The 26,511-nt window shown below is 44.2% G+C and overlaps 1 protein-coding gene across 2 annotated transcripts; it reads left to right on the forward strand.

The window, feature by feature from the left end:
* The first annotated feature begins 118 nt into the window (after window positions 1–118).
* Window positions 119–15,389, forward strand: VPS52 (VPS52 subunit of GARP complex). Of its 2 annotated transcripts, XM_037843890.1 has the most exons (20): window positions 119–208; window positions 1,027–1,111; window positions 1,273–1,325; window positions 1,512–1,587; window positions 1,777–1,844; window positions 2,133–2,308; window positions 2,672–2,822; window positions 3,106–3,206; window positions 3,320–3,452; window positions 3,581–3,638; window positions 4,008–4,141; window positions 4,624–4,779; window positions 5,240–5,358; window positions 5,647–5,770; window positions 6,071–6,166; window positions 6,268–6,375; window positions 6,597–6,662; window positions 14,020–14,131; window positions 14,355–14,473; window positions 14,686–15,389. In XM_037843890.1, exons 1-20 carry the CDS (start codon window positions 119–121, stop codon window positions 14,830–14,832), a joined length of 2,172 nt encoding a protein of 723 aa, XP_037699818.1. In that variant the 3' UTR covers window positions 14,833–15,389. The 2 variants fall into 2 exon arrangements, with proteins under 2 accessions (XP_037699818.1, XP_037699819.1); XM_037843891.1 differs by lacking the exons at window positions 119–208; window positions 1,027–1,111; window positions 1,273–1,325 and having other exon boundaries at window positions 1,526–1,587; window positions 1,772–1,844; window positions 14,686–14,832.
* Window positions 15,390–26,511: the final 11,122 nt, after the last annotated feature.

Genomic DNA, 26,511 nt, shown 5'->3' on the forward strand with positions numbered 1-26,511 from the left:
TGGAATAGAATAATTTAGGAACGGTTTCGCGTTGTGTCAGACATTCTGTGACTGGTAGTTCCGCTCCCCAGTACGAACTCCTCGAGACTGACAGCTGCCGGAAGTGAGGCTGCGAGGAATGGCCGCGGCCGCGACCATGGCGGCAGCCGCCCGAGAGCTGGTGTTGCGGGCGGGTGCTTCGGATATGGAGGAGGAGGAGGGCCCGCTGGTGAGAGCTTGGAGCTATTTACCCTCCCGGAGCCCCGTACAGCTGCCCTCGCATCAGAAAGACCCAGGCTGGGTTTAGGAACAAGGGTGGGATGTCGGCTGTTATCGGTGACATGACCTGTTTGCTCCCTATAACCAGTCCTTGGGATCGGACCTGAGCGGAGACCAGAATGGCCGAGACTTTGGATTCGGGGGGCAAAATTTCAACTTCTCTCTAGATTTTCGGGCAGAATAGAGAAGCAGTTTAGTGTAAAGGTTAAGAGCATGACCTCTGGTGCCAGACTGCCGGGGTTCGTATTCCAGCTCAGACACACGCTGTGTATCTTTGGGCAAGTTAACCAACGTCTCTGTGCCATTGCTTTCCAAATCGATGAAATGAAAAAAATAACGTTACCTACGGTATAGGTTGTCGGGAGGGTTACACTTTTTCGTTTGAACATGTGTAAAGTGACGTCTGGCTTGCTGTTTGCTAACATTTCTAGAAAGGCTGGGGCTCCCCAAAGGGATCATGATAGAACACCTGAGATGGTAGGAGTCCATCTAAGTTCAACTGCAAGGAGTCCTCCAGAATTCCTAATTTTCCTCACTCGGACATCTCCATTCTCTTTCTTATTTGTCTGCCTTCTCTGTTATGTTCCTGATCCATCAGCCCCAAGTAATAGATGGAATATGTTAGACTCTTCGAATTCTTTGACTCAGCACCCATGGCTCTCCAGTAAAAGTCCTCCCCTTTCACATGGAGGATTGGGGGTATATAATTACATATTTTGTTCTCTCCTTCTTCCCTGTACCCTCTCCCATTATCCTGTCCTCCTCCAGGGGGGTGGTCCTGGGCTTCAGGAGCCACTGCAGCTTGGGGAGTTGGACATTACCTCTGATGAATTCATCTTGGATGAAGTGGATGGTAAGAGATGGCATGGGGTGGATGTGGAGCTGGAAGTCAGTGTGCCTAGAATCTGAGAGGCATGGGGACTGGAACGAATAAGGCAGGGATTGGTGTGCAGATTCTCAGTGTTGGGAGAGGGTGCTGTGGAGTTGGGCCCTTATGATAAACTTCTGTTTCAGTTCACATTCAGGCAAACCTGGAGGATGAGTTAGTAAAGGAAGCTCTTAAAACGGTAAGGCTTTCCACTGTACTAATCTGCCCCTCCACCTACCCTTTACTCAGACAAGAGAAAAAGAAAACAACCCCTCTTGCTCTCATAACACCACCCTGGTGTCTCACCCTCCAGCTCTTCATTGATTTTGTTTCAGTGTTCTTTTGATAGATTTCTTCCTGCTTAGTTATTTTTATGTTCTTCCAGGGTGTGGATCTCCGTCACTATTCAAAGCAGGTTGAACTGGAGCTCCAGCAGATTGAGCAGAAATCCATTCGAGATTGTATCCTCCAGCAGAGGAAAGGGGTCATGTTATTGACATGGGGATTTTGTGGGGTGTAGTACAGACAGCCCAACCAGGACTGAGATTGTCTCCTTGAGGTTTCTGTCAACTCGAAGAAATTGAAGAGGTCCTGTAGGTCTGAGGAGTTCTCATCTTTTCCATGAGGTCCCTTGACTTTTTCTGGGTCAGATATCCAAGAGAGTGAGAACATAGCATCTCTGCACAACCAGATCACAGCTTGTGATGCTGTTCTTGAGGTTAGTAACTATGACTTGTCACTCCTAATAACCCAAAACCAAATCCTGGCCCTTGGTGCCATTCTCTGGGTTGTTAGACTCAGGAGAGGACAGGTTAGAGTCACTTTCAGAATGACCTCAGCAACTCAGCAACCTTTTTTGTTGTCACTGTCAGAGTTAATGTTATTTATTGGTGACCTTTGGGGTACCACTTCCTTCATTATCTGGGGACTTCATCAAGTGGCTTAGGTGCCCAGTTGCCCCTTCCAACCCTGTGGCACTCCAGAAACATCTTCTGCCTCCCCTCAGCGCATGGAGCAGATGTTGGGAGCTTTTCAGAGCGACCTCAGCTCCATTAGTTCTGAGATCCGGACACTGCAGGAACAGTCAGGAGCCATGAACATTCGGCTTCGAAACCGCCAGGCAGTTCGCGGGAAACTTGGGGAGCTTGTTGATGGTCTGGTGGTGCCCTCTGCCCTGGTCACGTGAGTCACCAGTTTGAAGGGTCATAATATCTATGGCAGGTAGATGGGCTGGGGTGACCTTCCCCACTTACCACATGGCTCTCCTCGATCTAGGTCATCAAGTGCCTATCAAAAGTTGGTGGGTAGGTTGACAACTCTTTCTAACTTTGAAGCATGCTTTGGCATCAAAGACTGGGGATTGTCCAGGGTCAGGCATGTAGTGTGGGGGCATAAGACTTATGTGGGGGATTCAAGAACAGAAAACTTTGTACATATAAGAAGGTGGAGGAGACAGAGGCTAGATGTAAGGGGTGTAATTTGGATCTAGTCTAGGGATGTCTGGGTCTCCCTCCTAACTCATTCCACCCTACCCTGCTGCCCCAGAGCAATTCTTGAGGCTCCGGTGACAGAACCCAGGTTCTTGGAGCAGCTGCAGGAACTGGATGCCAAGGCAGCTGCAGTCAGAGAGCAGGAGGCTAGGGGCACGGCAGCCTGCGCAGATGTCAGAGGCGTGCTCGACCGGCTCCGGGTCAAGGTGGGGGTTGGGATGGATTCCCTGGAGACTGCTAGAACCAGCCTCCCAAAAACCTTCACTCAGGATTTCCCTAGCAGAGCTCACTGTAGCCTATCCTAACACCTTCACCCGGCCTTTACGAGGCAGAGCTCATCCTCGCCTCTCTAGGTTCCCCTGAAAATTTTCAGAAATGTTAAAGTGCTGTTTTCTATCCATCCACCTATATTTAGTATCTATCACTTCCCCAGTTCTCCCAAAAAGAGGGTTGCAGATTCACGTCCTGTGTTTGGTCCTCCTTATCTAGGCAGTGACGAAGATCCGAGAGTTCATCCTCCAGAAGATTTATTCCTTCAGAAAACCAATGACCAACTATCAGATACCCCAGACAGCCTTGCTGAAGTACAGGTCACCACCCTGAGGAAGGGCATGGGATGGCCCCTGAGGTTTTGAGCAGTCTAATGTGGGTGTCCTGAGTTTTTTGGTGGGCAGGGTGACTGACTTATCCCTGGCCCTTCCAGGTTCTTCTATCAGTTCCTGCTGGGCAATGAGCGAGCAACGGCAAAGGAGATCAGGGATGAGTATGTGGAGACCCTAAGTAAGATCTACCTGTCTTATTACCGCTCTTACCTGGGGCGGCTCATGAAGGTGCAGGTGAGGGCAAGGAGAGAGAGGCATTCCTGGACACACGGACTGGGAGGAGGGATGGTATAAAGAGGAATTTTTTTGTTATTGCACTGTGGCAAGAGACAATTACCCGTTTTCTTTTCTCTTTTTTCCAGTATGAGGAAGTTGCTGAGAAAGATGACCTAATGGGTGTGGAAGATACAGCAAAAAAAGATATCCTAGGACTGGGGGGCCCTCATGCCAGGCCCTTGAGAGGGGGAGGGCTCTGACTCTAGCTTCCACAGCACTTTTGCTTACCTTTTTTTGTGGGACCAGAACCTTTGACAATGTGAGGAAAACTATGTTCTCCCTCCCAGAAAAAGAGACACATAATTCTGACACAGAGTTTTGCATATGATATTGGGATATAGAGATTCTGTGAGCTTCATTCACAGATGTCAGGTGAAGTGGGTCCCCATGCTGGAAAAGAGGGCTAGTGTGCTATGGGATGCTTAGGCTGTGCCAGCTGCCCTAGACCCTAGAGATACTGAGTTTTGGGGCTCAGTTGTGGTCTCATTGTTTTCCCTGACTGACCCATCTTACGATTCTTCTCAAAGCCATCCCTCCGCAGCAGGAACACCATCTTTACCCTGGGGACCCGCGGCTCTGTCATCTCCCCCACTGAACTCGAGGCCCCCATCCTGGTGCCCCACACAGCCCAGCGGGGAGAGCAGAGAGTAAGAGGAGGAACAAGCTGCAGCCACAAAGAGGGGTTTTCTGAGCAAGCGGGGAGGAGGGCAGATTGGACCTTAGGGCAGAGCTTCCCAACCTGGATGCTTTGCGTTTCAGTCCCATTAGACCTAGGAGCGGCCTTCTTCAGTCACCCTAGTGTGCTGTGCAGTGAAATGCATTGGGAACCATTGTCAAGGGCACACAGAGGGGAGAGATGGGCTGAGGGGAGTGATGTGTCATGAGGCAGATGCAGGAGTAATAATAGCAGGGGGTGGGGGCTTTTCTTCTCATGCCTCTTAACTTCCCCCACCTCTTTAGCGCCCATTCAGGATGCTGTTACTCAGCCTGGGCTTGGATCGAATGGGGATGAGACCAATGGGAAGAGTTTCCTGAGCTCTCATTACCCAGGTTTGCTGATTTTACAGCTACTTCTGTAGGGGTACAGTGTCAGGATCCATCCCTTCTGTTTCTCTTCTGTCCTGCTTAGTATCCATTTGAGGCCCTCTTTCGCAGCCAGCACTATGCCCTCCTAGACAATTCGTGTCGTGAATATCTTTTCATCTGTGAATTCTTTGCTGTCTCTGGCTCAGCTGCACACGATCTCTTCCATGCCGTCATGGGCCGTACACTCAGCATGACCCAGGTAAGATCCTTATCTCCTGTGCTCTTAAACCCCTTTGTCTGCAGTTCTCATCAGCACCCTAGAGGGGTCATAACTCTGGTAGTACTGAAACTAGAGCTCCCTCATTCTAGAACATCTAAGCCTTGTACTCATAGTGACTTCCAAGAAACCCTCAAAGCTTGGGATCCCTGAGACTGACCCTACTGCTGATTCACACCTAGGAGTACCTAAACCTTGGTTCTCTAACCCTAAACCCATCCCCAGCCCTAAATTCTCCTGTTCATGATCATAGATCCTGGGGAGCAAAGCAGCAGGACCACCCAATTGGCCAGTGGACAGGGAAGGGGAGGGGGCATTTCCCTTTTAGATCTCTTCCTTGCCTGACAGTACCTCATCTCCAGGGAAACACGTGTTTGTCAGTAGCCACTAGGACAACAAACTAACATTCTCTTCTAATCCTCTGCCTGTCCCTAAATCACAGAAACACCTGGAGTCCTATCTATCTGACTGCTACGATGCCATTGCAGTTTTTCTCTGTATCCACATCGTCCTCCGATTCCGCAACATTGCAACAAAGAGGGATGTTCCTGCCCTGGACAGGTCACTGAGTTCTGGTCCTGATACCCTACTGCCTGTGAACTCTCAGTCTTATACAACTTTGCCCTAACCCTTGGGCTTCTCCTGACCTGATATCACTGGCCCTCGTTCCCATTCATCTGCCTCAGAGGCAGTACTGCTGCTTTCTGACTCATATCTCACATGCCATCAGCCATCGCCAGCCACCAACAATTAACCTGAGGGATGCCCCAGAATTGGACAGGCCCTTCTCTCCCTTCTGCACCTTGACATTCCTTGCCAGCTGACCTCTGATCCTGTTTAAGCCTGCAGGTACTGGGAACAGGTGCTTGCCTTGCTGTGGCCACGGTTTGAGCTGATCCTGGAGATGAATGTACAGAGTGTCCGCAGCACTGACCCTCAGCGCCTTGGGGGGCTGGATACTCGGCCTCACTATGTGAGAGAGGGCAGGGGTAACATGGTGGTTCCTGAGAGGGTGGGCTCTAGGCTTCACTGTGGGGGTTGGTGAGGTCATGGTTGTATCATGGATCTGGCTAGGTATGTAGCCACATTGTGCGAGGGGGTAATCCAGGAATGTGGACAAACACATGAGGTGTTGGGCACTGTTGGGAGGAGGAATTAAGAGGCCGGAGTCACAGGGAAGTCTGGTCAGTTGGCTGACACCAAGGGAGTTGGGAGGTTGTGTTGATTGGGCTAGGGACTGGTGCGATTTTTCTTTCCACATTCTTTCTCTCAGATCACACGCCGATATGCAGAGTTCTCCTCTGCTCTTGTCAGCATCAATCAAACAATTCCCAATGAGCGGACGATGCAGCTGTTGGGACAGCTACAGGTGAGGGAGGGTGGGAGAGACTTCCCAGCAGCAAGGCTGCTGCAGTGGGCTGGTGAGGGTAGCAATGATCCTGACTTCTCATGTCACCTCCTCTTTTTTAGGTGGAGGTGGAGAATTTTGTCCTCCGAGTGGCAGCTGAGTTCTCCTCAAGGAAGGAGCAGCTTGTGTTTCTGATCAACAACTATGACATGATGCTGGGTGTGCTAATGGTAACCGAGACCCTCCTTCCCTGCTTTCCTACTCAGAGGATTTGGTTTCCCCACTGCTCTGTTAGCTCCATGATGGCAGAGATGTCTGTCTTGTTCAGTGTCTAATTCTTGAAGTCTGGCACAGTGTTTGTCTAAGTAAACAAGGTGTGCAATGAAGGGGATACCCTGAAATGAAGGATTGCTTCTCCCCAAACTTGGTATTTCTTTTTGTCTTCCCCTAGGAGCGGGCTGCAGATGATAGTAAAGAGGTTGAGAGTTTCCAGCAGCTGCTCAATGCTCGGACTCAGGTAAGGGTGTGGGGAATAGGAAAGGGACATTCCTGAGTGCTGTTTTCAGTTGTGTATCTGTGTGTGTAGGGGAAGCAGTTAATGGACCTTGGGTACACAGAATTGGAATTATCGTTCTTGGTTTACAACGTTCTGTCATCACTGGTTTATTTTATTTTATATTGTTTTTTTTAAATGGTATTAACACCCACAAAACCACTGTACAGTTGAAGAACTAGCTTTTTGGCAATAACCTACATCTAACAGTGAATTCCTCTTTATCTGATCCCCCTGCCTTCTGCAGAAGCACCCTTTGATCTAAGTTGTCTTTTTCATGCTCTTGCTTTTAAAAATATTGCTGTATGTAGGTCAAAACAGTATATTATTTTCTGGGTTTTTTTTGAATGTCATGAAAAACACAATCATTGGATTTTCTTCATGTATGGTTTTTCTCATATTGTCATGTTATTATGACTGTATTATGAATGGCTGTAGCTCATTCTTTTTCACTGCTGTATATTACCTTGTGTGAATATACCATATTCTCCTGTAAGTGGACCTTTGGATTGTTTCAGTTTTTTGCTAGTGTGTGCATTGTTTTATGCACAGACTTGTATGTGTTTCTTAGCACACATAGATGTAGATAAGCTTTATCAAAAGTTTCATTGGGGCGTACACTTAGAATAGGCTTGCCAGCTTATAGGGTATGCCAATGTTTAACTTTATGAGATAATGACAAATTGTTTTCCTAAGTGATTGTACCTATTTACTCCTTACCAGCAATATGTAAGAATTATCACTGAACCACATGTAATATGATCACTTCAACATGTAATATGATCAGACTATCTTTGCCATTCTGGTAGGTATCTCATCAGGGTCTTGAGTTGCATTTTCCTGATTACTAATGAGATTGAGCATCCTTTCAAATGTTTAGTGCCATACCAGTTTTTCTTTTTCTGTAAAATGTCTGTCATAATATTTGACCTTTTAAAAATTGGGTTGCTTGTGGGTTTTTTTTTTTGTTTTTTTTTTTTTTAATTTATAAGAGCTCTTTATATATTCTACATTTACATAGGTTGTTGATTATTTGGGTTGTATAAATGTCATCATCCAGTATGTGTCCTAGATTTTTATGTCTTTATGTTGTCATTTATTTGGTTATTTATTTATTTAGATTTTCAACTGTGGTAACATAATGTCCATATATACCACAAAATTTCCCATTTGGGTATGTACCTAGGGGTGGAATTGCCAGGTCATGTGGTAATGCTATATTAAACTTTTTGAGGAACTGCCAAACGGTTTTCAACAGTGGCTATACTATTTTACATTCTCACCAACAATGTACAAGGGTTCCAAATTTTCTGCATACCCACCAGCTCTTGTTATTTTCCATTTTTAAAAAAATAATTGCCATCTTAGAGGGTGTGAAGTGGTATCTCATTCTGCTTTTGATTTGCATTTCCCTAATGGCTACTGATGTTGAGCATCTTGTCATGTACTTATTGGTCACTTGTCAACCTTTTCTGCAGAAATGTCTATTTAAGTTCTTTGTCCATTTAAAAATTGGGTTGTTCGTCATTTTGTGGTTGAGTTGTAGGAGTTCTTCATATATTCTGGATATTAAACCCTCATCACCTACCTGATTTGGAACTATGTTCTCCCATTCTGTAGGTTATCTTTTCATTTTCTTGCTAATGTCTTTTGATGCACAAAAGGTTATAATTTTTGTGCTTTTTAGGGCAAGTTCTCTTATCTTCTTTTTCAGCAGTATCTTGATCATTATTGGCTTTTTGATTTTCCGTATAAATTTTACAATCAGCTTGCATTCTTTCTCACACACACACAAACACACACCCCTTTAAGGATTTTGAATGGTACTGCATTAAATATATAGATCAATTTGGAAAAATTGATACTTCATGATATTGAGACTGCCCCACCATTTATTTAGATATTATTTAATGTCCTGTAATAAGTTTTATAAGTTGCTGCAAAAGACATTGTACATCTTTTGTTAGATTTATTCTTGAGTAGGTAAAATATGTAGATTTATTACTAGGAAAAAATAAATCCTTTCTAATTCTTATGTCTTTAATTTCTTCTGTCCATGATCTCTTACTGTACTAGTTGAGACTTCCAGGACAATGGTGAATAATTGAATAAAAATAGTGGTAATGAATAAAAGTAGTGATAATGAGAACTCTTATCCTTTCTGTGATTTTAAGAAGTTTTCATTATTTCTCCATGAAGAGGAATATTTTTGTAGCTTTTTGGAGATAACCTTTATCAGGTTAAGAAAATTTATTTCAATTCCTAGCTTTTAAAATAATTTTTTAATACTGTGAATAGATGTTGAATTTTTAATAAAAAATGGGTGCTTTTTCTGCAACTGTTGAGATAATCATGTTTGTTTGTTTTCTGTTACATGGTATATGACTTTTAGAATACTAAACCACTCTGGATTTGGTTTGCTGAATCATTTAGGATTTTTGCTTGTCTGTGCATAGGTGAGATTGGCCTGTGCTTTTCCTTTCTTATGTTGTCCTTGTTTGGATTTGATACCTAGGTCATTTTAGATTCATAGAAGGAGGTGGGAAGGAAGTATTACTTCTTTTTCTTTGTTCTGAAAGCTTTTATTTAGGATTTATATGATCTCTGTCTTGAAAGTTTCATAGAACTTGCCAGCAAAAGCATCTGGGAAGATTTAAAGCTATAAAATTCCCACTAAGCTCTGCTTTCATTATATTCTACAGGTTTGAATATGTAGCATTTCATTATTGTTCAGTTCTAAGAATCTGTATGTTTTAATTGTACTTTCTTGTTGATCTATGAAATTTTGGGAAGATTGTTTAAAATTTTCTGTATGTAGTTTTTCTTATTTGTCTTTTTGTTATTAATGCTTAACTTAATTGCTTGCGGAAAGAGAATGTGGTCTTTTTTTGTACTGATTCTTTGAAAATTGTTTAGATTTTCTTGTGGCCTACTACATGCTGAACTTTTGTAGATGTTCTGTACAGGTTTGAGAAGAATATGTATTCTCTAATTGTCAGGTGTAGAGATCAAGCTTTTCAGTTGTGTTGATCATCACACCATCTATATTTTTATTGTTTTTTGTTTTTTTTTATTTACTTGACTTATCAATAGCTGAGAGAAATGTATTGAAATCTGTGGATTTGTCACTTTCTCTGCACTTCTATCAAATTTTGCTTTATTTAGTTTCAGTTTATTTTATCTAAATTCTTAAAGGTTTAGAATCATTAGATCTTACTAGTGACCTGAAACATTTGTCACTATATAATGACCCTATCTATCCCTAATAATGTTTTTGTCTTAAAACCTGCTGTCTGATATTAACATAGCTCTGCCACCTTAATTTTGGTTAATATTTGCCTGTTATATATGTTTCTTTTCTTTTTCTTTCATCATTCTTACATTCTCACATTTTAAGTATCTTTTGTAAATTGCATGTAGCTGGGATTTAAAAAAATCTAGTCAGATTATCTTTGCCTTTTAACTTGTGATTTTATCCATTTACGTTTACTGTGATTAATGTTACATTTGGACATTACATTTTCTACCATCTTTGGTTTTCTACTTGTCCTTTGATTCTTGTCTATATCTGTTTATTTTTCTTATTACATTTTTTTTCTCTTTAATTGTTTGGACTTTGTACTCTATTTTTTTAGAATTTATACTTTAAATTTTACTTTGCATATTTAGTTTAAAGGGTTAACTTAATATTTAACCTCTCTCCCAAACAACACAGTCTTTAAGACATTTTAACTCCAATCACTCCCCTTCCACCTTTTGTGCTAATTTTTGACTAGTATTTTATTTCTGTCCCATTTTCAATTGTTATTTTATAGCAATAATGTTTATTTGGATTTCCATGCATGTTTGCTAATTTTTTGCTCAGCTTTCTTCTTAAAGCTCAGATTATCTTTTGGGTATCATTTTCCTTCTTTCTGAAGTAAATCTTTTAGAAGTTCCTTGGGTGAAAGTCTGTTTTCTTTTTTTTTTAAACACATATATATAAATGTCTTTATTTCATCTTTTTAGGGTTTTGCTGGCTTATTGTCAAATTTTAGGTAACACTTCTTTTCTCCTAACATTCAGAAGATGTTTTCTCACTTTTCTGGCATAAATTGTTGTGGAGAAGTTTGCTGTTCTAATTATTATTATTGTTCCTTTGAAGGCAATATGTTCTGACTGTGCTTTTTTTTTTTTTTTTGAGGAAAACCATTATTAATATTTTTTATTGTAAAAACCATCAGATTTTCAAATGAATTTAAAAACCTTTCCAATATTATTTAATTAAAGTGTTAGACTGTCATATACAGGATAAATTAACATTCACTACTCATTTGTCATTTTTAGTGAAAAACACCATTATTGTATGCTTGGAAAATCCTCAACCTCATTCTCAAGTAAGATCTGGCTGCTCTTAAAGATCTCTTTTTTTCTTTGGTATTCTGCAGTTTTACCACAATGTGTCTAGATGTGGATTTCTCTTTATCTTGCTTGGTATCTGTTGTGTTTCCTGGATCTAAGAACCCTAAGAATTTACATTTTTCATCAATTTGGGACAATTCAGTCAGTATCTCTTTAATCATTGCCTTGCCTTCCTTCTGTCTTATTATCTCCTGGGATCTGATTAGTTGTAAGTTGGACTTTCCCATTTTGTTCTCTTTTTAGTAAAATAAACATGTAATCAGATCATAAAGGAAACAGTTGTACTCATCTGGGCGGTTAGGTGGCCAGAGGGAAGGTCGGCCCTGTCTTCAGAAGTGCAGGTCTCTAGAAGGATGCATGTAACCAGTGGACTCTGCTGAGAGCAGCTGAGGTGCCATGGGATTCTCCAGATGTGGGAGCTGGCTGTCATCGACGGTCCCTGGCTTTTTGGCAGGCTGATGCTTGATATCGCATGGGAAATATCTCTAGCCAAAGCCCAGGGCACTGTTCCCGCTGGTCACTTCTCTGCTATCAGAACATTCTTATACATACTTTTGCTGTATAGAAAAGTTAAAGAAACTTTATCCACATCTAGATCACTGAAATATAATGCATGCCACAAGTGTGAACCACTTAGGAAATACTAAATTTTTTGGTAGCTACGTTTAAAAAAGTAAACAGAAACAGCTGAAATTAATTTAGTAATATTTTTAAAATCACTATATCTGAAATGTTATCATTTCAACATGTATTCAATTAAAAATAATGATTTTTTCCCATACAAAGTCTTTGAAGTCCTGTGTGTATTTTATGCTTACAGCACATTGGTTCAGACTAGCCAGGTTTTGAGTGATCAGTAACTACATGTGACTCATTGCTATGGTGTTGGCTGGTGCAGGTTATCTCTGTTTGCTGAACTTCTTTGCAGTTCGCTCCCCCGTGCCCCAAACTGTTGTATTGTTAAGGGTGGGGCTGGGGGTTGGTTGTTGGATTTAGGCAACTGTAACAGGTCAAATTTGATTATTTAATCTCTGTCCAAAATCACATCACAAATAAAGAAAAATGCCTTGTTATAGTAAGATCCATTCTCAGGAATGACTCCATGTCTTCCTTGCATGCTTGCTAACCCCCAGTAGATAATAAGTGCTTATTTTGTGGGACGAGTAGAAAAGGTCCAAGAAGTTTATTTTTAAATGGGATGATAGTTTCATTTAGTTGTGACCTTACTATCTGGGGTTTTGTTTTGTTTTGCTTTTTTAATTTCCCTCCTCCATTTTTTTAAATCTTAACTTTTTATTGTGGACAATTTCCACTGTAGCCCCCGATACAGAGAATAGCTTAATGAACCTCCCAGGTACCCAAACAACAGAGCTTCAACCAATAACAAATCATAGACAGTTTTGGTTCATTCGTACCAAATTCCATTGCTTATCGCCTGTCCTCCCATTATTTTGAATAAATTACTAATACATCATTATCACTTCATCTGTATCAGGATTTATTTAAAAACATAGCCACAATACCATGTCACACTTTAAAAAGTTAACAATTCTTTGATACCAAATAGCTAGTGTTCAAATTTCCCCAATTATCTCATAAATGATTTTTATTGTTCAAATCAGGATCCATATAAGATCCATACACCTCTCTTTTTAATCTATATGTTCTCCTTCCATCTTAGCCCCCTAACCCTACCCCCTTGCATTTTTTTTGGAAGAAAGTGGGTCATTTATCATGTAGAATGATGTGTAGTTTGGAATTTGCTGATTGTATTCCATGGTATAGCTAAATTGTTCCTCTCACTTATAAATGTATAGTTAGATGGAAAGGCTTGATCAGATTCCAGTTAGATTTTTCTTTTCTTTTTTTTTTTTACTTTTTACAGGAGGTAGTGTTGTGTACTTTGATCAGGATGCACATAATGTGGCTTTTTGGCTTTCTTTTTGTGATGTCAGCTGTCTTCAAAGATCACTGCCTAGATTCATTGATTAGATTTCTATAGCTCTTAAATGTCTCAAAATTTTCCATCTTTTTCTGCTGCATTCTGAGTCATTTCTTCAATTATACATTCAAGTTCACTGGATCATTTGTTAGGAATTTCTTATCTGCTATTTAACCTGTTGATTTTCAAAAATTTCAACAATTATTTATTTTCATTTCTAAAACACTCCTTTTTTTCCCCCCAGGTCTGTTCATTTCTAATCAATACTTGTTAATTGGTCATCTTTGTGTTTGCTTCCCTAACTTTAAACATTTTGTATGTAATATACAGCTGCTGTGTTTCTGACAATTCTAATAGTGGCCGTCCTTGGAAGTCTTTTAAATCCATTGCTTATTGCTTCTGCTCATTATCATGGTAGCTTGTTTTCTTATATATCTGATGATCTTTGAGTTCACTGTTTGATCTTAATGAGGGGGAGTCCTTTGGGCCTAAATTAGAATTGAGGATATTTCCCTCCAGAGAGAATTTGCCTTGGCTTCTGCAAGAGCCAAGAGATGCTACCCACCTGGGTCTACACTGATGCCTCTGAGGGTCTCATGAGAGACTCAGGCTCAGCTTCCCCACCTGAGGCTGGCATAAGGCTCAGTGTCCAGATAGCAGTGTTGCCATGGCCATTTGCCTTCTGGCAGCCCACCCCTCTGGCTCCAGCCCTGACCCCAATTCCTGTTGCCATGTTCCCAACTCAAGTTTAGTTCAGTTTTTTTTTTGTTTGTTTGTTTGTTTGTTAAGAGTGATCCTTGGAGATGTCTCCTACCTCTTGTGAGACCAGCAGTGTCATAAAGTGTATGTCCTTTCCAGAGTTTAGCTGTTCTGCTATGGGAGTGTCCTTCTAAGCACCTAAGTCAACTATAATGCCAGAATTGGGAAAATTTTCTGATGCCAAGATCCCTGACCCAGGGTATATTTGTGTCTCTCCAGGAGTTCATTGAAGAGTTGCTGTCTCCCCCTTTTGGAGGTCTGGTGGCATTTGTGAAGGAGGCTGAGGTTTTGATTGAGCGTGGACAGGCTGAGAGACTTCGAGGGGAAGAAGGTATGAGGATGGTGTGGTATTGGTAGGAACAATGGAAGGTGAGTGGAAAAGAAAAATGATAGGATGCAGATTTCGTGAGGAGGGGGGAGAGCAGGTAAGAATGGGTTGGGAAAACACCAGAAAAAGAGGGGTTGGATGGTGAGGATGGCTTTGCATTGGGGAGAACTTATTTGGAGTAGAATATCCCTCTGCCCAGTCCCTCTCTGACACTGTCTTTCTTCAGCCCGGGTAACTCAGCTGATCCGTGGCTTTGGTAGTTCCTGGAAATCATCAGTGGAGTCCCTGAGTCAGGATGTAATGCGGAGTTTCACCAACTTCAGAAATGGAACCAGTATCATCCAGGTAACCTGCAGCTCCTAACCCCCACTCCCACCTCTCCATCACTGATTTTTTTTTTCCCCCCTTTTTTCCCTGGGTGCATTATCATCCAAGTGACCCTTGATCTTCAGTACCAGTTGTGGCCAAAATTCTGGATGAACCTTAACCTCTGATTTCTAATTATCATCATTAGCCCCACCCCACAGTCTGATCCCTCCACAATCTTCTCTGACCAGGGAGCACTGACCCAGCTGATCCAGCTCTATCATCGCTTCCACCGAGTGCTGTCCCAGCCCCAGCTCCGAGCCCTCCCTGCACGGGCTGAACTCATCAACATCCATCACCTTATGGTGGAGCTCAAGAAGCACAAGCCCAACTTCTGAGGTGCCAAGCCTTGGTATCTGCCAGCCCTCTCTGTGGACTTCTGCACTCCATTCCGTACCCTTCTTCCCCAGGGGGCCCCTTCCGGTCTCTCCTTGCCTGTTCATCCTGCTTTCATTCCTAGGACCCTGCCCCATTAGGATAAGCTGGGTCTCCCCAGTTTTCTGAATCCCCAGTGTCTTCAGTTTTCCCAGGGGCACTTTCTCCTAGGCTTATAAAATGACCTTGATCATTTCCTCAATTTTATCATTCCACTATCACCACTTCCCCTCATCCCCCACCTAAGGCTATTTTGTTCCCCCAGTAAAACCTTCACTGCCTCAATCTTGTTTCCTCAATTCTTGTCACCATGACCTGAGGTGTGAAGCCTCAACTTTTGGAATTAGTGGCAAGGGAAGACCGCCTCAAAGTTACTAAGTTTTTTCACTCGAAACGATTTCTTTTCTCAACTCTTTGACCTAAGATTTCAGCAACTTGAACACTAGCATGCCCCTTCCTGGCCTGAGAGTTATTCCAAGGTCAGTCTGCAGAAAACAATAAATAAATATTTAATATACCATGACAGTCTTCCCCCATTTCCTTCCTCCTTTCCTGGGCATTCTGCTTGCTCTCTCTCTGCTCCAGGGTCACCTTCCCTCTCTGACTTCCTCCTGGGCATACATCCCTTCTAGTAGATGTCTAGAAAGAACGGTCAGGGATAGTAACTTCTAACCTCCAACTACTTCAGGCCCAAGAGGTGGCTGCGTTGATTTTAGGGAGGGAAGTGTTTTACAAGTAACCTACCTGGTAGAGGAAGGTAGCCCCCTTGTTAAAATGGCAGATACATCAAGGGCTGGGAATGCAGCCTCAGGCACCGTCCCAACATGGGCTGTCAGCCTCCTCATGCCGACCCTGGATTGCCTCCTCTCCTTCAGGGTCAGCACCCTTAGCTCCTCCGGTTGTGGTTGTCATAGCCTCTTGCTGGAGGGCTGCCCCACCCACACCGTCGGGGCGGGGGTAGGCCAGGTTTGCTATTTATCCATTTTATCCACTTTGATTTGGAGCCTTCTTGCGGCCTGTACACACACCTCATTTGAACTCAGAATCTAGCCTGGAGAGACACGAGGGCGTCTTTAAGTCCTTAGGGGAAAGGCGGGGCTGCCAGGGGAAAATGGTAATTTGGGGGGTGTTTCCTATCTCTTCTGCCCTACGGTCAAATCTTTCCCTCTTCGGATCCCGGGGCTGGTGACGGAAGGAAAGCGAAATTTATTCCCCGCTTAGGCCCTCTGGTTGTGGGGGCAGGCCCCGGAGCCGGGGCGGGGAAGGACCCTCAGGGTCGGAGCGCTGGGTCTGTGGCCGTCCTTCGCGTGGGCGGGGGAGGGCGAGCTACAGCAGTCGCCGCTGGCAGGCTCTTCCGGTTGGCTGCCGCGGAGACGAGTGTGGTGGAGCCGATCCGAGCCGCTCCTGCCCTTTTGGGCTTCAGCCCCTTCTACGAAGGAGCACTCTGATTGGCTTCGGAAACCTTACATCTCACAGAGTTTTCGCTTTGCAGTTTCTAGAGCCAGAAGTTGAGGCGCGTGGGAGGAGGGAGAGGTTGGGGACTGAGGACGGCTTCTGATTGGTCCAGACACTTTAGGGGTGGGGCCAGGGCTGTGTCCCTAACTGACCTCACCTCTCCCCACCGCCTACCTTCCACATTTGCCTGCGGAGGCTCGAGGCTCCGCGTCCTTCCAGGATTACCCCGCCTGCCTGTTGGCTCCAGACATTCACTGAAGCCTGCCCCGGGCTAGGCGGGCATACGCTAGGCTCTGACGCGCTGCGAACTCATCTCAGGCACCCACCCCGGGAATCCGCCATCCATCCACTTTCCTTTTCCTCGTCTCTTGGAGTCTCAGGAGATGTTCTTGCATTTGGCCTATTCAGACTCAGCTCGAGGAGGGCGGGAGGAAGAGTTTGGGGTTTGGGACAGGATAGGCGTGAGAGGGCGGGTTCACAGAGAAAAGGTGCCCGGATACTTCGCTGGGGAGACCCTGCTAAGAGAGACGAGTTCACTGCAAGTCAATAATGCTCCAATGGAAGGAGGGCCGGGCGGGCTGGTACCTTGATTTTTCGCAGCTTTGACCTTTCCTTCCTCTGTCCTCCCCCAAACCCAAATATATAGATTTGACCGATAAGTGCAAGTTTTTGCAGACCTCACGGAGGGGCCGTGCGGGAATATACATTCGTATGAGTGGTAGGGCTGAGGTAACTTCCGGAGGCTGGTGATTCTGGAATTCAGTGGGTAGCTTTCAAATTATACTGGAGCACACAGTTTTCGGGGGTATTTATCTCCCCCCACCCCGGGAATCCATAGCAACCCTGTGACACAATGGTTCCTAAGAACCGGATGATCCTCAACTGAGAGGAAAGGAGACCCAACAGCATGAAAGCGAGCAGCGATTCCCAGACCGACCTCCAGGGGACAGCATGATCCAGCTGTTGGAGCTGTTTTCCGTCCGCTCAATCCCTAGAGCAGTCTGTTCCCTTTTCTTGCTCAAAAAGGCGGGCGAAACCTACGCTGAAGCTACGGAGGGACTTCTCCTTTAGCCTAAATGTCGTCAGTCTTGTGGCTTAGATACGGTGTTGTGATCCTCCGGCTGAAATTCACCACCCTCAAATTTTCCCTAAGGTATTTATTTTTGCTGATGACAGCACACTTAACAGACCCAGAAGCGGGTGGATTGCTCCCCAGGACAGAGCTGTGTCAATATCCTCCATCCGTCTGCTAGTTCCTGAGACTGCTGACTATCTGGGACAGAGGTTCCTGTCTTTACCTACAGTCATGGAGGGACTTGGAGGTGTCCTCATGAGCTGTAAGAGTCTCCCAACTGTATTCAGGGAGCTCTGACCTTTAAAGAAATATCATTTCCCCCTGTTTCTCCACCCTTAGGCCTTCGCCTCACCTCAGTTGATTTCTTAATTGGGCTCTCTGGGAAACGCTCAGTGCCCAACAGTACTATCTCTTCATAATACGGAGGAGCCCACCTCGGCACCATTTTCAAAGCTATTGAATGTGGTTATATGCCCTGAGGACAAAAGAAAGAAGAAACATCCTCCTTTCTTCTCATAAATATGGACCTACCTACCCTTCACTTAAGAAGCATGGCTTTTCTGATTTCAGGAAAATTAGACATTAGGAGGAGCAGGCAAGTTGGTTGGGTTCCAACATAAAGTACTCAGATTTAGTGAAGAGATTGAAAGAAAAATAGAGAAAGCAACACCAAGACAAAACTTTGAGGGGAAGGAGAATAGAAATCAGCTCTCCTCATCCTGGAGACAGTGGAAACAACTATTTATGTTGCATATTAGAGTTTACATAGGGTTTTCAGATACGGTATTTATTCAGCCAACACACATCTTGATCCCCTTCTCTGTGTCCCATGAAAGGCACTGGGGATTCAGTAGAGAACAAATTAAGGTCCTTGATCTCATAGAGAAGATATTTCATAAGCTTGGATATGTAATGAGCTCAACACCATCCAGCTACTCAGAACCTCTGCCCACATTCACCCTTGTTCCATGATTCCAATCTGGGAGTCATGGAGCTGAGGAGGGAACAGGCTATGGAAAAGCAACAAATTCACTCTAGCAAGTAACAGTAAATTATTGGAAAGATACATACAGGACCGAAGGAAAGCTGAGCAGGCAGGCTTTGGAAAGGACAGAGGCCAGGACAGTTCTGGGATATAGGGAGCAGTGGTCAATGGTCAGTGCTTACATCAGGATCAGTCAACTTGGATCAAATTGCAGGGACAGAACTCCAGTTGGCTTAACTTGGGTCATGTGCAGACCCCAGACTGAGAGAGGGCAGGGCCCCCTTGACTAATAGACCACCAATGGGGGAGGATAATGGCCCCCATGTAAAAATGGGATCCCACTACCAGAACAATGGGAATAGATGTTAGGTGGCGAAATCCAACAAAAGTCTACATACTTAAACCCTGATTCCATCAGTTATAGCCATGTAACCTGAGTGTCAATTCAATTAATATCTAATCTCTTCTCTCACCACTGTGGAACATGCAGTTACTTAGCTTGTCTTCCCATAAGACTATCAAGATCAAGCAGTTTCTTATAAAGAAATAAAAGCAAAAGTGCTCATTGCCTCAGTAAATTCAAGTGCAAAGTAATAATGTTAAGTACAAGTCTAAGAAGTTACTGAAGAAAGACCAAGTGTGACTTAGAAAAAATAACATCCGTGTGTGTGATAATGCAGAACATGTTTGTCTTACCTCAACTCCACTTCCTCACCATGCCCCTCTAGGCAGAAGTCAGCCTCCATCTCCTTTGGAAGAAGTTAATGAAAATGCAGGTTTTAAAAAATCGTGATATTGGAACAAAGCAAAGCCTTTGTTCTTGTTTCCAAGTGACATTGTTGTTGTTGTTGTTTAATCTGGTAAAACATATCTTTAAAAAGCAAAACAAAGCAATTACCTTATGGAGGAGGTGTGGTGATGAATAAATGAGACAAGAAATGTACAGCTCCTGACAGAGTAAGTCCTCCGGAAATGTTGGTTCCTTTCTATTCCCATTTTGTGACTTGAAGGGCATTCAAAAGCCAGCGCCACTTCCTGGTGCCTTCCCCTAAGCGCTTATGTCCCACTGAAGCATGTCTTCTAGGTTCCTGATACCACCACCCATGTTCTCTGTCTTTGGGGCTCTCTCACCTTAAATACATAGGTGTCGTTGTCTGCATAAGCTGGGAAAGACCCTTCAGGACAAATACCTGTTAAGGGAATGATGATGGAGCTGTGCTATACCACTGACCCAGTCTTGGTCAATCCTTTGATGCTTCCACACATAGTTGGAGAACGATGTCCTTGAGTACCAGGTTGTCTCCCCATCTTATCTCCAAATGTCGTATCCTTGTGGGGCTTTGGATAGCAGAAGAGCCTTTGATACTGGTTCAGATGACAGCACAGGAGATGTGTGGGGACTCCTGAGACAAGGCTTTTGAGGAAAGGCTGGTGGAGAAGTTAACTATGACCATGAAGCTGGGAGAGGCACCTCCTACCATCCAGAAGACTTGTGGGCAGGGAGCAACATGTTCTCCTGACCTGGCTTCTTTCCACTCTGAGATATTGCTCACTAATGCAGAGCTCTTAACCCTGGATCCCAAATTGTCCATGAGTGAGGATGGGGGAAAATTACGCTTTATTTTCACTAACTTCTAAATGAAATATAGCATTTCCTTCGATGATAAGTGTAGGCAACAAACCCACTAGTGTAACCTTCCAGTTGTAGCAGAAATTTCAAAGTGTCATGTCTGCTTTGTAATTACTTTGTAATTATGGTAGTTGTGAGACCTACTGCTAGATCTTATATCACAGATTTGTTTTTTATTTTGAAAACTATTTCAGGAGGACTGCTTTCCTTGGTGATCTTACGTATTTTATTTTATGCAGTTGAAAAATTTCCTCTGAGGATTCACAGGCTTTAGTACACGGCCCAAGGGGCCTGGGGCATCAAAAGGTGACGAGCCCCTAGATCTCTGAGGAGAGGGTGTAGTTTCTTGTTTTGCATTTATTTTACAGCCATGGTCATCGGGGAGGTTTTCTTCATGTTTAAACCAAATGTTTGCTGGTGGAATTTCTGCCTACATTTTCTGGTCTCCTTTATTTATTACTCAATTAAGTCATTCATTCATTCACCAGATATTTAGGAGACACATCTTGTACAAAACTATGCTGCACGAAATTATGCTACTAGATGCAAAATAATCCTCAATTTGGGGGTCCCCACACCCACCCCCTGCACAATTTGGTGAAGGAATTGGACTATTTATTCACATAGGCCCACTGGCAGCAGCTTACCAAGGGCAGGGCCCAGGGAGGGTCACCCTGGGAGCAGGCAATCAGCGGGGGATGGGGAGGGCATTGTAGAAAATTTTAAAACAATTTACTGTCACTATGCACCAGCAATTCTAGACAACATCAGTGATAAAATACTCCTCCCTGTGGAGAGCGGGGAGAGAACAGCCCCTCCCACCCCACCCTGCTTTGTATGTCATTGTGCGGTGCCACTCAAGACTTCCCTTTTCCCTCTTCAACTCCCCCATCCCAGTTCTCACCTCATTCCATTCAGAGTGGGCTGGGTGGAGCTGCTGGGCCAGCTGTCCCAAAGAAAGCATCTAAGTCACACTCAAGAGTGGCAGCTACATTACTGTTATTCAAGGAGGATGCCACATTTGAGCATCTCCTTCATTCCAGGCACTCCTTTTTGAGCCACTACCAGTCTCATTTTGTTGACTTCATTGAACATTTATTTTTCTATTTTATTGATTCCATTTCATTTCTCCTGTTTGCTCTACTTGAATTTGATATGCTAAACTTTTTTTGGTGTCTCAAGATGAATCTCAAATCATTGATTTTCAGCCTCCCTTTCTAACATATGGATTTAATGGTATAAATTTCCTCCTAAACACTGTTCAGTTGTATCTTACAAATTTTGATATGTTTATCTCTATTATTACTCAGTTAAAAAGATTTTCTAATTTCTATTGTAATATCTTCTTTAATCCAAGTATCATTTATAAGTATATTCCTTGATACCCAAGCATTTCGATATTTTCTTATTTTATTACTGATTTCCACCTTTCAGAGAACATAAACTAAATGGTTTAAATCTTTTGAAATGTCTTGGAAGCTTGTTCAGTGTCCTAGCATGGGATAATTTTGTTAAATAAAATTTGATAATCAAAAAATGTGTATTATTTTGATGTTGAGGACAGTGTTTTATATTTGTCAAAAAGGTCAACTTTGTTAATTGTCTTCTTCAGATGTTCTATAACTTTACTGATTTTTCCCTAATTTTTTTTTATCAGTTGTTGAGAAAGGTGGTTGTTCCAGTCTGCTAAAGCTGCCATTATGCAAAATACCAGAAATGGATTGACTTTTATAAAGGGGATTTATTAGATTACAAATTTACAGTTCTAAGGCCATAAAAGTGTCTAAACTAAGGCATCAACAAGAGGATACCTTCACTGAAGAAAGGCTGATGGTGTCCAGAACACCTCTGTCAGCTGGGAAGGCATGTGGCTGGCGTCTGCTGGTCCTTTGCTCTTGGGTTGCGTTTCTTTGGGGAACCAAGCTTTTCATGTCACTTAGACCATGTCCAGGGTGGTGACCTGGAATGCTGGGTCACAAGCTTGCATGGAACGCCATTGTAGGCACGCCCTGTAAAGATGTGTGTCTTGTGACTATGACAGCAATGTTAACCATTGACCCCAGATTGTTCCTTCTTATCCGCAGCAGGATGTAAAGATTAATATCTGAGAGACCCTGAATGCTTTTGATCACGTAGTGTAGTTTAGCTTTGTGTAACAAATGAATAAATAACTGGAGCACAGGTGCATTAGCACCCACTTGGCACACGATGCTGTGGGTCCCCTGCTCCCTTAAATCATAACTTTGTGTCTGTGTCTCATTTCAGCGTCGCCCTGTCAGCAACACATTTCAAAATTACTTTCTCCAAAATGTCTCTGGGTTTCTGTCTCTCTTAGCTTCTCTCTCTCAGCTCCTGTGCAACCTTGTTTGTTCTCCCAGGGTATTTCTCTTTAAGCATCTGAGAGTACTCTATTAGGTTCTCCAGGGCAAACTCTGGGCTTCATCTGTTACCTTAACATCTCCAAATGTCTTTCTGTCTGCATCTCCAAGTGTCTGGGTCTGTGTCAGCTTCTGAGCTCTCTTGAGGACTCCAGAAAACTAATCCAGATCCACCCTGAATGGGCAGAGTCACACCTCCATTGAAATAATCTAATCGAAAGGTCCCACCCTCAATTGGGTGGGTCACATCTCCGTGGAAACAGCCTAATCAAAAGGTCCCACCCACACTATGCCTGCCCCCACAAGATTGGATTAAAAGGACATGGCCTTTCCTGGGGTACACAACAGTTTCAAACGAGCACATTGGTCAAAGTTTTCACTATGAATATAGATTTTTCTACTTTTCCATTTAATTTTGTCAAATTTTGCTTTGAATATTTTAACCTGTGTTTTTGGATATATTGCATTGGGTTTGGGGGTGAGGAGTCATGAGTATCATGGAACTGTGAGAAGCCATTGTCTCTCAAATGGAATTAAGATCAAGGTTCAACTTTAAGTTCAGGATCTGGATCAAAGTCAGAGATTGTTGACCACTGCTGCTGGGTGATGGGTCTGGTGGGAGAAACACAGCAAACAGGCACAGAGGGTATGGAATCCATGGAGGGCTCAGGGTCCAGGGCTTCCATCCAGGTACCTGAGGATCTTCATTGTAAATCACACATTGGGGGCACCCACAGCAGCTCCTCAAATGGCTCAAGCATGGCCTCACCTGGAGCTGGTAATCAGGTGGTGGGAGCTCCTGCCACACCTGCACAGGGGAGACCTCTCTGTAAGGTAAGGCCAAGGGTTTGCTCCTTGGCCTCATGTCAGCCTCATTACTAGTTCAGTGTAAGTTCTGCAAACTTAGTTAGCATCTGTAGTCCTTGTCACCTGCTCCTCATGTCCTGTGCTTCAGTACCTTGAGAGTTGCTTTTGGCATTATGTGATTCCTGCTCCTCATCCCCAGAGGTACCTCAGGTTCAAGAAATTCTCATTCTTCAAGAAAACTCTGGATTTCCTGGGCACTCCAATGTTTAATTGGCTGGCATGAAGGTTTCCCTGATCAAATTTCCCTGCCAAAAATTTACACTGTTAATCTTCCTCCCAGCCTTCCCCAGGGGGACCTACGGCCTTTTACCAGGGTGACTGTGCATTGGGGAAAAGGAAATGATCAGATATTTCGTGGATTATTAGACACTGGGTCAGAAGTGACATTAATTCCCGGAGACCCAAAACGTCACTCTGGTCCACCAGTCAGAGTTGGGGCTTATGGAGGTCAGATGATTGATGGAGTTTTAGCCCAGGTCCGTCTCACAGTGGGTCCAGTGGGTCCCCGGACCCATTCTGTGGTTATTTCCCCAGTGCCGGAATGCATAATTGGAATAGACATACTCAGCAACTGGCAGAATCCTCACATTGGTTCCCTGACTCCTGGAGTGAGGGCTATTATGGTGGGAAAGGCCAAGTGGAAGCCACTAGAGCTGCCTCTGCCTAGCAAAGTAGTGAACCAGAAGCAATACCGGATTCCTGGAGGGATTTCAGAGATTAATGCCACTCTTAAGGACTTGAAGGATGCAGGGGTGGTGATTCCCACCACATCCCCATTCAACTCTCCTATTTGGCCTGTGCAGAAAACAGATGGGTCTTGGAGGATGACTGTGGATTATCATAAGCTTAACCAGGTGGTGACTCCAATTGCAGCTGCTATCCCAGATGTGGTATCATTACTTGAGCAAATCAACACATCCCCTGGTACCTGGTATGCAGCTATTGATCTGGCAAATGCTTTTTTCTCAATTGCTGTCAGCAAGGACCACCAGAAACAGTTTGCATTTAGCTGGCAAGGCCAGCAGTTTACATTCACCGTGCTCCCTCAGGGTTATATCAACTCTCCAGCCCTATGTCATAATATTGTCCGCAGGGATCTTGATCATTTCTCCCTCCCACAAGACATCACACTGGTCCATTATATTGATGATATCATGTTGATTGGACCTAGTGAGCAAGAAGTAGCAACTACTCTAGATTTGTTGGTAAGGTATTTGCGTGGCAGAGGATGGGAGATAAATCCAACAAAAATACAGGGGCCTTCCACTTCAGTAAAATTTCTAGGTGTTCAGTGGTGTGGGGCCTGTCGAGATATTCCTTCTAAGGTGAAGGATAAGCTGCTGCATCTAGCCCCTCCTACAACCAAAAAAGAGGCTCAACGTTTAGTTGGCCTCTTTGGGTTTTGGAGACAACATATTCCTCATTTAGGTGTGCTTCTCCGGCCCATTTACCGAGTGACTAGAAAAGCTTCTAGTTTTGAGTGGGGACCGGAGCAAGATGAGGCTCTGCAACAGGTCCAGGCTGCTGTGCAAGCTGCTCTGCCACTTGGACCATATGATCCAGCTGATCCAATGGTGCTAGAAGTGTCAGTGGCAAATAGAGATGCTGTTTGGAGCCTTTGGCAAGTTCCTATAGGAGAATCACAATGCAGGCCCTTGGGATTTTGGAGTAAAGCTTTACCATCTTCTGCAGATAACTACTCTCCATTTGAGAAACAACTGTTGGCCTGCTACTGGGCCTTAGTAGAGACAGAACGCTTAACCACGGGCCACCAAGTTACCATGAGACCTGAGTTACCTATCATGAGCTGGGTGTTATCTGACCCACCAAGCCATAAAGTTGGGCGTGCACAGCAGCACTCCATCATAAAATGGAAATGGTATATACGAGATAGAGCTCGAGCAGGTCCTGAAGGTACAAGTAAGTTACATGAGGAAGTGGCCCATATGCCCATGGCCCCCACTCCTTCCACCTTACCTTCTCTTTCCCAGCCCACAGCTATGGCATCTTGGGGAGTTCCTTACAGTCAGTTGACTGAGGAAGAGAAGACTTCGGCCTGGTTTACAGATGGTTCTGCACGATATGCAGGCACCACCCGAAAGTGGACAGCTGCAGCACTGCAGCCCCTTTCTGGGATATCCCTGAAGGACAGTGGTGAGGGGAAATCCTCCCAGTGGGCAGAACTTCGAGCAGTGCACCTGGTTGTTCACTTTGCTTGGAAGGAGAACTGGCCAGAGGTGCGTCTGTATACTGATTCCTGGGCTGTTGCTAATGGTTTGGCTGGATGGTCAGGGACTTGGAAGGAACATGATTGGAAGATTGGTGACAAAGAAGTCTGGGGAAGGGGTATGTGGATAGACCTTTCTGAGTGGGCAAACAACATGAAGATATTTGTGTCCCATGTGAATGCTCACCAGAGGGTGACTTCAGCAGAGAAGGTTTTAACAACCAAGTGGATAAAATGACCCGTTTGGTGGATACCAATCAACCTCTTTCCCCAGCAACTCCTGTCATTGCCCAATGGGCTCATGAACAAAGTGGTCATGGTGGTAGGGACAGAGGTTATGCATGGGCTCAGCAACATGGACTTCCACTCACCAAGGCTGACCTGGCCACAGCCACTGCTGAGTGTCCAATTTGCCAGCAGCAGAGACCCACACTCAGTCCCCGATATGGCACCATTCCTCGGGGTGATCAGCCTGCTACCTGGTGGCAGGTTGATTACATCGGACCACTTCCATCATGGAAAGGGCAGCGATTTGTTCTTACTGGAATAGACACATACTCCGGATATGGGTTTGCCTTCCCTGCACGACATGCTTCTGCCAAAACTACGATACGTGGACTTACAGAATGCCTCATCCACCGTCATGGTATTCCACACAGCATTGCTTCGGACCAAGGAACCCACTTCACAGCAAATGAAGTGAGGGGATGGGCACATGCTCATGGAATTCTGTGGTCTTACCATGTTCCCCATCATCCAGAAGCAGCTGGGTTGATAGAACGGTGGAATGGCCTATTGAAGACTCAATTATGGCGCCAACTAGGTGGCAATACCTTGCAGGGCTGGGGCAGTGTTCTCCAGGAGGCTGTGTATGCTCTGAATCAGCATCCACTCTATGGTGCTGTTTCTCCCATAGCCAGGATTCATGGGTCCAGGAATCAAGGGGTGGAAACAGGAGTAGCACCACTCACTATCACTCCTAGTGATCCACTAGGGAAATTTTTGCTTCCTGTCCCTGCAAGTTT

The sequence above is a fragment of the Choloepus didactylus genome, chromosome 7, assembly GCF_015220235.1.
Source record: "Choloepus didactylus isolate mChoDid1 chromosome 7, mChoDid1.pri, whole genome shotgun sequence".
Taxonomy (NCBI): Eukaryota; Metazoa; Chordata; class Mammalia; order Pilosa; family Megalonychidae; genus Choloepus; species Choloepus didactylus.

Bases quoted from the DNA above. Each gene is read 5' to 3' on its own strand.
- VPS52 (XM_037843890.1), top strand. From the start codon at position 119: ATGGCCGCGGCCGCGACCATGGCGGCAGCCGCCCGAGAGCTGGTGTTG. The intron at 1,326-1,511 runs GTAAGGCTTTCC...ATGTTCTTCCAG, and splicing joins TAAAGGAAGCTCTTAAAACG to GGTGTGGATCTCCGTCACTA. The intron at 6,376-6,596 runs GTAACCGAGACC...GTCTTCCCCTAG, and splicing joins TGATGCTGGGTGTGCTAATG to GAGCGGGCTGCAGATGATAG.